General features: G+C 62.4%; 1 protein-coding gene across 2 annotated transcripts in view; it reads left to right on the top strand.

Annotated features, from left to right (window-relative positions):
* The first annotated feature begins 6,049 nt into the window (after nucleotides 1-6,049).
* The window catches only part of TENT4A (terminal nucleotidyltransferase 4A), a 41,971-nt gene continuing 37,894 nt past the window's right edge, over nucleotides 6,050-10,126 (top strand). For both annotated transcript variants that reach the window (XM_051853408.3, XM_002721816.6), the window contains exon 1: nucleotides 6,050-7,172. In XM_051853408.3, coding sequence (XP_051709368.1) covers nucleotides 6,454-7,172 — 719 coding nt within the window. In that variant the 5' untranslated portion in view covers nucleotides 6,050-6,453. The remainder of the gene's footprint in view (nucleotides 7,173-10,126) is intronic.

Below are 10,126 nucleotides of genomic sequence, written 5' to 3'. Positions count from 1 at the left end.
TCTCCACATGGAACCAATTACGGAGTTCTGACAGGTTTGCCTCCTGAACACGTTGTGCCGGGCTCAGCACTGTCTGCAGACCCAGTTTCTGCCTGTCTGGGCCCCTCGGCTGGACTCCATTTCCCAGCCTCCCTGGAACCATAGTTCTTGATGCAAGTGAGGGGCCAGCCGCCCCCAGCCCAGCTCCTAAATCTACAGCAGAGCTGGACCCACCACCCTGTTACTCCTGTCCTGCAGGCCCTCTGCATGGATGACTCCAGGCCCTGGGGAACAGCAGAACTCCTACCTGCAAGATCCCAGGTCCCTGAACGCCTGGGTGGAGCAGCTCTAGATTTCCCTACCCCAGGCCCCGCTGTGGACCCACACTGGGCTGGGATGTGGGTGACAGGAAATCCTCATCACCTCCAAATGTCACGCCACTCTGATCTGAGCTTCTCTCCCACAGCAACTACAGCTACTGGCGCTACTCTCTCCTCCACAGCACGCTTGTATTAGCCAGCTTTCAAATTACTCCGATGAAACACCAGAGGCAGGCGGCTTACAAAGGACGTTTATTTGGCTCCGTTTTGGAGGTTCATGGGCATGGCACTGGCAACAGTTTGGCGATGATTAGGGCCCTCCTGCTGCATCACACTGTGGCCGACGGCAGTGGTAGGGTGTGTGCAGGCGCAATTGCATCACCCAAGGCGCTGGCATTTATAACAACCCTCTCGTGAGAAGCAGGGTCCCTTAAGAGACCTTAGTCTCTTTGGAGGGGAGATCCTCACTTGCCCCATGGATCTCCCACCATCTCCCCACATGGCCATGCTGGGAACAGCGCCTCCACAACCCTTTGGGGTGGCTCAAACCACAGAACCTTCCCTTCCCTACTACTGTGCCCACTACCAGTCTGCTTCCCCGAACAGGCCCTGACCTCAGACTTTATCCTTTATCCCTGCCTTCAACCTCACACCTCACCATCCCTCCTGTTATGGCAGGGTGAGCTTCCGCAACAGTCAGATCACACTGCTCCTGGGTGTCACTCTCAGAGTGTGGTCCTGGCGTGGGATCGTCCCAGGCCTGCTCAAAGGTGCTAGGCTCTCTGCTTCCCACCACCACGCACAGGACCCTGGCATTTCTGTCCTCGGAGCCATTGCTCTCACCAGGCCTCATCCTGGAATGTCCATCCTGTTAGGACAATTCTCTGCATCTCCTAGGGCTGGCCCAGCAGCACTGCCCTGGGTTCCCTTCCTGTGTACCCTGCCTCTGCCATGTATGAACACCGCCCACGCCTGTGTGGTCTGCTTGGAGAGCGTGGCTGCGCTCTCACAGAGACCATGTGGGACTCTGTGCACTTGACTCACAGCAGGGGCCCACTTGTGATAATCAAGGCTCGCCACACACCGCCAGGTGTCCCTGGAGAGGCAGGCCAGTCCTGGCTGAGAAGCCCTGCTCTGGAGCGATGTGGAAGAGGTGGTCCTCAGGTCACCAAAAGCCAGAGGGCCACATGAGCTTGGCGGGGCCACATGAGCTTGGCGGGGTCGCCTGTCCAAGGCTGACTGCAGCACTGGGCATTGCTGCATCAAGCTCTCAGAACTAGACTTACATGGGCCGCACTCAGAAGAGACTGGAGTGGGGCCTGCGCTGTGGCATAGTGGGTAAACCACCACCTGCAGCGCCAGCATCCCATATGAGCCGGTTTGAGTCCTGGCTGCTCCTCTTCTGATCCAGCTCTCTGCTGTGGCCTGGGAAAGCAGTGGAAGATGGCCCAAGTGCTCGGGCCCCTGCACCCATGTGGGAGACCCAGAAGAAGCTCCTGGCTCCTGTCTTCAGATCAGTGCAGCTCCAGCCATTGCGGCCACCTAGGGAGTGAACCAGTAGATGGAAGACCTCTCTCTCTGCTTTTCCTTCTCTCTGACTTTCAAATACTTTTTTTCTTAAAGAAGAGATTGTGGTGGCAGCCTTGGTTCACCCCACTGCTCTTTGCTAAGACTCAGTTCTTTCTCAGTACGGCCACGTGCCCTGCATGAACAGCGGCTCCAGATGGCTCCAGGTCATCCACGGTCATTCCACGCCTTGCTTTCCCAGTCCCTCCCGCAGTTAGGGGTAGCCTTACAATGAGACCTAGATAGCAAGGCTCATGGAGAATCGAGTGTGAGCGTTCTAGAGAAATCTCTGCTTTTCTGATAAAGTGGGCCACGTGCAGCAAACACTGCCCCTCTCCCTGCTCCCTTCCTGCCTCCAGCATGGACATGTGGGCCGGAGCTGGGGGTGCCCATGGGGCAAAGGCCTGGGAAACAGAGGGGGCTCAGCTCACACCCTGAGCCCTGGGCCACCCCGCTAACAATGGCCCTGTCTCCAGAGTTCTTACACTACAGGAGCAGCATAGCTGTTTTCAAGCCTCGGTGACAGGCTGAATAGTGTCTTCCCAGTATTCATGTCCCCCAGACCCCCAGAACCTGACCTTTGGAAATAGGGTCTTTGCAGATGTAATTAGTTAAGGATCTCAAAATGAAATCATCCCGGATGTAGGATGAGCTCTAAATCCAATGACTGGTGTATTTCTAAGAGGAGGGGTAGGGGCCGGCACCGTGGCACAGCAGGTTAAGCTGCCACCCGCAATGCTGGCACCCCATATCCAGTGTCAGTTCTAGTCTCCATTTCTGTACTTGGGAACCAGCTCCCTGCTAAACCACTTGGGAAGGCAGCGGAAGATGATCTAAGTGCTAGGGCCCCTGCCGCCCAAATGGGGACCTGGATGGAGTTCCAGGCTCCTGGCTGTGGTCTGGCCCAGCCCTGGTATTACAGTCATTTGGGGGAGTGAGCCAGCAGATGGTTGATCTTTCTGTCACTCTGCCTTTCAAATAATTCTTAGGGAGAGAGGAGAGAGACCGAGAGGCACATGGAGAGGACGGCCACGAAGACAGCAGAGTTGGGACAACGTGGCCCGTCACTCCCTGCAGTATTCCATGCCCTTGGCGTGTGACTGCAGCCCTTTCTACCAGGAGGTAGTGGCTGTCTCCTCCCGGCCCCTTGCTGCCCGCCAAGGCCGCCATTCACGGCAGCTCGCAGCATGGTGAGGAAACAATGGTGCGGCAGTTCTGAGCCACACGCGTGGCTGCTTGCCTTCAGCTACCTGTGGACAGGCCGGAAGTGGGCTGTTGGACAGTGAGCATGGACTTATCAACCTGACGCTGCATGGCCGGCCAGGCAACCACCGGCCCTGTGTGACCACTCTAGGGCAGTGAGCCAGCAGCTGACCACGGCCAGACGGGCCCTGCCTGAGTCAGAGCAGAACCGTGCAGCGGGCGGCTAGGCCCGTGGGCACCACTGGGTGCTGACTGCCAGGGCACTGCGTTTGGGGCGGTCTGTCCCCCAGCAGCAGCTGACTCACATCCACACACCTGCACGTTCTCATTCGCTTCCATACTCGGTGCCTGCATGTAACTGAATCTTTGCTGTGCTTAAGAATTATTTGGGGAGCTCAGCTCACTCCTGGAGACCTGCAGCAGGCAGGGTGGGCCCCCAAAAACTCACCTCTGAACAGCATGGCTGATTCTGGCATGGGTTGTCACAGAACTCACTTCTTGTGAACCAATTTTTCTCCACGGGGGAAATCACTAAACCTACAGTGCTCTCTCTCTCTCTCTGATAGTATCCCCTTTTTATTTGATTTATTTGAGAGGTAGAGTTACAGAGAGACACAGAGAGAGGTCTTCCATCCACTGTTTCACTCCCCAAATGACTGCAAAGGCCAGAGCTGGGCCAATCCAAAGCCAGGAGCTTCTTCCGGGTCTCCCACGTAGATACAGAAGCCTAAGGCCTTGGGCCATCTTCCACTGCTTTCCCAGGCCATAAGCAGAGACTTGGATCTTAAGTGGTGCAGCCAGGACTCGAACTGGCACCCATACGGGATGCCGGCACTGCAGGCAGATGCTTGACCTACTATGCCACAGCACCACCCCCAAGCCTTTATCCCTCTTTCACAATCAGGAGAGCAGGCCCATAAGAGAAAGCGCTGGGCTTATCTGTAGAAACCGATAAGCGGAGACAGACCTCCATTGCTGACAATGGCGAGGACTGCCTTTTACTCTCAGTACTGTTTCTTGATTTTTTTCATTAAGAAATATATAGCGTCTTATTTACACAAAAGGATTTATCGTCAAGTAGCAAAGCCCCAGCACTAATTAAAGAAAGTTACTGGTGACTGATGAAACCAAATTAAGGGGCATCAGGCAGAGGCAAACTGCAGACAGAGGAAGAAGGAAAAGCCTTAAAATACGGAAGCCAGCAGGTGACAACCCGCCGACGGGTCCTGGGAGGCATCAAGGGCGCCTGGACCGCCCGTGTTCACGCCCAACCGCTGCCCCCACACTGCTAGCGCTCGCTGAGGACCCACCATGCGCAGACCGTCCCGGAGCAGGTGCACAGCCAGAACCAAGGGCCGAGCACCATTCCTCCCCGGGAGACTACGTGCGAGTGCGGCGGGAGGAGAGAGGCCGATGGCAAGGTCACCCCAACAAGGCCCTTCAGAAACTGTGGAAACGTGGAATTAAGATACGTTGCTTCCCTGAGAAAATCTGAAACTCTCGCATAGAAAAGATCTTTAAAAAGTTTATGGAAAATGCCTATTTTGGAAAAACTAGGCATGGATTAAAAAATTTTTTTTTTCTTGCCGACACCTTGATTTCCAAGGTTTAGTCTCCAGGAAGGCGCGAGAAGAAATCCATCGTGTAAACCAGCCAGGAAAGGAGATAAACACTAAGGGAAAAATAACGCAGGGAGAGGGAACTGGGCTGTTGCGTTTTTAGTTGGTGGTTTGGAACGCGCGAGGAGAGGGGGCTGCCATGTGTCGCGGGCCCAAAGCCCCAGAGGCAGCAGTGTGCTGGCCCGTTAGGTCGGGGCAGAGCTGGTGCAGGGCTCGGACAGGCAGGGACCGCAGGGCGCGGGCCGCTGTGCCGGGCAGCGCTGCTCCTGCGGGGGTCTGCACACGTGCGGCGTGACCCGACGTTCAGAGCAACACCTGCTGTTTTTTCAAGGCGCAGGGTGAGGACAGCTCCCAGAGCGCAGGGACGGAGGTGTCCCTGCTGCAAGGCTAGGGACAGAGGCGGCTGCGGGCAGCGGCTGGGCTCTGGTCCCTGGGACAGAGAGGGGCCCCGTGTGACGGCGGGGACTCGGGAGGCTGGTCCCCAACAGCCCCCGCCGGGCTGGCGAGCGACTCCCTGCCCCGTGCACGCGCTCTGGCGCGGGGCCACAGCACCCACGTGCGCAAGGACCACCTGCGCCCCACACTGCCTTCCTTCTAAATACCGCTACTCGTCCCAGAGCCTCCGCAACGCACGGCTGCGGTGCCTGGAGACGCGGGCGGCGCCGGGCGCCCCGGTCCCAGCTGCCCACGTGCGTGCGGCCAAGGCTCCGGTCCCGCGCGCGGGGCGGTCCCCGCCGCTCTCCGCACCCGCCGCACGCGCCGCCCCGACGCCGTTTCCCCGCGGCCGCCAAGCGCCTGCGGGCAAGCCCGCGCCACCGCACAGGTTCCGCCCCGGCCCCGGCCCCGGCCCTTACGTAAGGCCGCCGGCCCCGGCTGCCCGCGGCAGCGTCCACGGCCCCCGCCCGGCCGCACGGAAACTTCCACCCGGCGGCGGGCCCGTGCGCACGCGCGGAGCGGCCGCGCCCCCCCCCCCCCACGGCCCTCAGCGCGCATGCCTGCACCGCGGCCTGGCGCTGAGGCGGCCGCGGGGCGGGGACGCGGCTCGGGGCTGCCGCCCGCCCCGGCCCATCGTGGTCCGGAGGGGCTCACACCGCCGGCCGCCGCTCAGCTCCTCCCAGGCCCGTTTCCTTCCGACGCCAGTCGCCCCCGCCCCTCAGCCGAGGGCGCCCCAGCGCGCAGGCGCGGTCACCTAGGCGGCGGTGTCTAGTGAGGATTTGAAATCGGCCGCGCGTGCGCACTGCGCCGCGGCCCCGGCGAGGGAGGCCGCGCTTCCTCCCCGCCGCCGCCGCCGCCCCCGCTCCCTCCCCCTCCCCGCCCCTCGTCGGAGCGGAGGCGGCGGCCCCCTCCCCCGCGCCGCGCCGCCGCCGCCGCCTCAGGAGCGAGCGGCGCGAGCGTGACCGCGGCACCGGCGCCTCCCGCGGCTCCCCGGCCGCGCGGCGCCTGGGCCCGCCCCCTCGGCGCCGTCGCCCGCCCCTCTCCGATGGCCTCTCCCCCCGGCCCGAGCGGAACGCAGCCGCCGCCGCGGCCCCCGCGCCCGCCCCGCGCCGCCTGAAGCGCCGCCCGGAGCCCGGAGCCGCCGCGGGACGTGCAGAGCGCCGGAGGGCCGCGCGGCCTGCCGGGCCACCCCGACGGGAGCGAGCGCGAGCCGGCCCGTCCGTCCGTCCGTCCGTCCGTCCGCCGGTCGGCGCGCGCGGCCGGGCTCGGGGCGCGGCGGGGGCGGGGCCGCGGCGGGCGGGCGGCGCGGGCCCCGCGGGGGCGGCGCGTGGATGGATCCGCGCGTGGCCTGGATCCAGCCCGAGCAGAAGGGGCCGGCCAATGCCCTGTGGATGCAGATCTGGGAGACCTCGCAGGGCGTGGGCCGCGGCGGCTCGGGCTTCGCGTCCTACTTCTGCCTCAACTCGCCGGCGCTGGACACGGCGGCCGCGGCGGGGGCGGCCGGGCGGGGCGGCGGCCTGGGCCCCGCGCTGCCCGCCGCGTCGCCCCCGCCGCCGCCCGCGCCCGGCCCCGCCGCGCCCGCGGCGCTGCTGACGGCGCTGGGGCCCGCGGCCGAGGGCGCGCGGCGCCTGCACAAGTCGCCGTCGCTGTCGTCCTCGTCGTCGTCCTCGTCCAACGCCGAGTCGGGCACCGAGAGCCCCGGCTGCTCCTCGTCGTCCTCCAGCAGCGCCTCGCTCGGCCGGGCGGGCGGCGGCGGCGGCGGCGGCCGCGGCAGCGCCTTCTTCAACTTCGCCGACGGCGCGCCCACCGGCCCCGGCGCGGCCAACGGGCACCCCGGGCCGCGCGGGCCCGCGCCCGCCGGCTCCCCGCCGCAGCACCAGTTCCACCCGGGCCGCCGGAAACGCGAGAACAAGGCCAGCACCTACGGCCTCAACTACCTGCTGTCCGGCAGCCGCGCGGCGGCGCTGAGCGGAGGGGGCGGCCCCGGGGCGCAGGCGCCGCGGCCCGGCACGCCGTGGAAGAGCCGCGCGTACAGCCCGGGCATCCAGGGGTGAGTGCGCCGCACCTGCCGGGCCCCGGCGTCGCGACCCTGCGAGGAAGGGGGGGTCGGGCGGGGCGGGGCGGGGGTCCTCCGCTCTTCTCCCTGGAACGCGAGGCATTGCTTTAGGACGGAATGGCCGGCCCCGGAGGGTCCTGGAACTGCCCCTGTGCGGAAGGGGTCGCTGGCTCGCAGAGACTTCAGGCTAGAAAGGGAAATGGGCACTTTCTCTCTCTCTCTCTCCGCCCCCGCCCCAGGCAGCTTAGGGACCCTTGTCTTAGAGGTGTGAGTTTCATTGAATTGAAATTGCAGGATGTTTGAGCTTTGCCGGGAGCTGGAGTCAGGGGAAGTTGTGTGTCTTTTTGAGAGAGCCCCTTTAAAAGATAACTAAGTTTTTGGTGGGATACAATTTAACCATCAGCGAATTTAGAGGGGGCTCCCCCCTTCTGTCGGAGGTTTGTGTGCTTTATTTCTGCAGAAATTCACATAAAAAGTGCCCTCTGCAGACGTATAACGCTGGCCCAGAGCATTGCGAGAGTCGCGTATTCGTCTCCTGTGCTTGTTCACTGGGAGATGCCATTTTCGTTTTAAATATTTCCAGGTCTCGTAGAGGGGCTCAGCAGTTCAGTGGGAGTGTGGCGTCCGCACAGGGGATGAATGCGTGTGTGTGTGTGTGTGTGTGTGTGTGTGCTGCCCCAGGGGAGATGCTCAGGTGCGATGTCGAGGCTTTCCCAAGTGGAAGCGCAGCGTGTGTTGGGTGGCACTCAAGACCAGTTTTTCTTGCAGTTCCCAGCCAACCTAAAAGCCACGTAGGGCTTTCCCAGGCTATCAGAGTTGGACAGATGTCCCTGATGGCTAGGTGCTGGTATTTTTTTTTTTTTTTCCCATGAAGTTTGCCTTCTAGCCCCTACAGTGTTTCTCTGGGAGCAGGTTGAAACACTGAAGCCATGCCTCTCGCCTCTTGAGGTGTTTGCTACAAGGTAAAAGCTTCCTGTTGGGCAACTTGTTTCACCTGGGTTGGAAGTGTTACTTTCTGCAGTGCGGTGGTTAGGAGTCCAGTCTCCGGCCTCCCCGGCCGGCCCCCAGGTCTTGGTGCGGGAACTGTGTAGGGGAGCTGTGGGGAGCGGTTCCTCCTGGGTGAGGGCTCCAGGCTCTCGGGCTTGTTACATAGCTGAAGGGGGCGCCGTGGGAAGGGGTGTGCTCCCCGCTCATGGAGAGTGTTGTGGCCCCGGCAGTGCTGAGCCGTGGCGCCCTCAAGCCTTCGGTCCCATCACCTGGGCTCTGAAGCTGTCGCTCAGCCATAGCCGGTAGGCTTCTGGTCGACCTGAGTGTTGGCTCAGCGTGGGAGCCCACTGTGCGCCAGGTGCTGTGCTAGCGTCTGGGGCAGGGTTCGGCTTGGGGAATAGTGTCTTGATTCTGACCCCCAGACCTGGCCCTCCTCTGCATGCTCCCATCAGGTCCTCCGAGCGCTCCTAGCTGGGCAGACCTCCCTCCTCTGCCCGCTCTGTCTGGTGTCTGTTCATCAGGTGCTGTCCCCTTGGTCCTGTTCTTCCCTCCCTGCCTCAGCCTCCAGCAGACTTCAGTCACCTCTCATGGAGGTTGCTCAGACAGCCCGAGGGGGCGTCTTGGTGCTGCCAGTGGGAGCAGAGTTTGATCCCCTTCAGCCTCTCCAACCCTTTGATGACACTGCCCCACCTCTGGGTTAGAGACCAGAGTCTGCTCCAGGGCCCCCTCTCTGTCAGCCTCCCCACCTGTGAGAACTCAGTGTAGAAGGAGCAGGACCTGAGGCTTTGCAGGGGGCTCTGCAGCCAAATGGGAGATCTGGTTTGACCGGGCTGCATGGGGGCTTGGTGGTGCCCCGTTGGGGCTCCCCGTTTCCCCTGTCTGGTGACCTGTCCTTGCCTGTCTGGGTGGCACATGCCGTGCCTACAGGGCGGCCCCCAGTGCCTGGGGGAGGAGCCTGCTGGGATCCCCACCGTGTGTGGGGAAGGGGGGTGCCCCCTCCGCGTGGTTCGCCAGGAAGAGCCAGGAAGGAAGCAGGGGAGCAGGCCTTGTGACTGGGGAGGACGTCCCTGATTATTTCCATGTGGGCTCTTGTCTGTGGTGTCAAGAAAGAGCCCTGGAACTTGGGTCCCGTCCACCAGCTGCCCCAGAGTGTGGGAAAAGCCGCCACAAGGCTGAGATGTGAGGGCGTGCCCAGCCTGGCCCGAGGTCACGGACCTTGTTGGTGAGATGATGCTCAGAGTTTGCAGTCCCAGGATGTGCCTGTCTTCCATCCCCCAGAAAGGATGTCCCTTGTCGCCGGCTGTGGTAGGAGTCTGGGCAGCATTGGCGGAACCCAGGTGGATCTGCCCTTGCCTTAGCCCGTAGCAACCTGCCCTGTGTGTCCTTTCCTGGAGGGAGCGTTCTTCTGTCTTTGGGAATCTAGTGAGTGGCCTGGGCTTGTGGGACCGCCAGGTGCTTCAGCCTCGCGTGGGATGAAGGAGCGGGGAGAAGGTGCGCTGGCTGTGGGGAGCTGCCGTTGCTGAGGTGGTTACTTGGTGCTTAGCTGTACCCTCAGGCCTGTTTTGGGAGAGGTGTGCGTAGCGTGAGACCTGCTCCCCACCGGCTGCTGGACTGGAGGTGAAAGGTGTGTGTGGAGGCTCTCAGACTACATCCCCACCTGTGGCTGCAGCCGCTTCTGCATGCTCTCACTGCTGACCCTTCACCACCTGACCTGTTGCTGCCTTGGCCAGTCCTCGCAGCCACAGAAGCCTCTAGGGGTGAAAGGTGAGGCTGGGGGCATGGCCTGCAGAGACTCGGTGCTGTCCCTGTTGGTGCTACAAAGCCCAGGAAGAGCCTCGCTGGACAAGAGGAGGTGTCTGCCCCGGCCCCCACCTGCAGTTCAGGTGGGACAGCAGGGTGCAGCAGTCAGATGCGGCCTCCTCTCTGCCAGGCTCTTGACGCTATTTAACCTAGTGTTTTAA

Source organism: Oryctolagus cuniculus, chromosome 14 (genome assembly GCF_051225735.1).
Source record: "Oryctolagus cuniculus isolate XC-2025 breed Fujian yellow rabbit chromosome 14, ASM5122573v1, whole genome shotgun sequence".
NCBI classification, from domain to species: Eukaryota; Metazoa; Chordata; class Mammalia; order Lagomorpha; family Leporidae; genus Oryctolagus; species Oryctolagus cuniculus.
The sequence above is the reverse complement of the archived record's forward strand: the minus strand, read 5'-3'. Positions and strand labels throughout refer to the sequence as shown.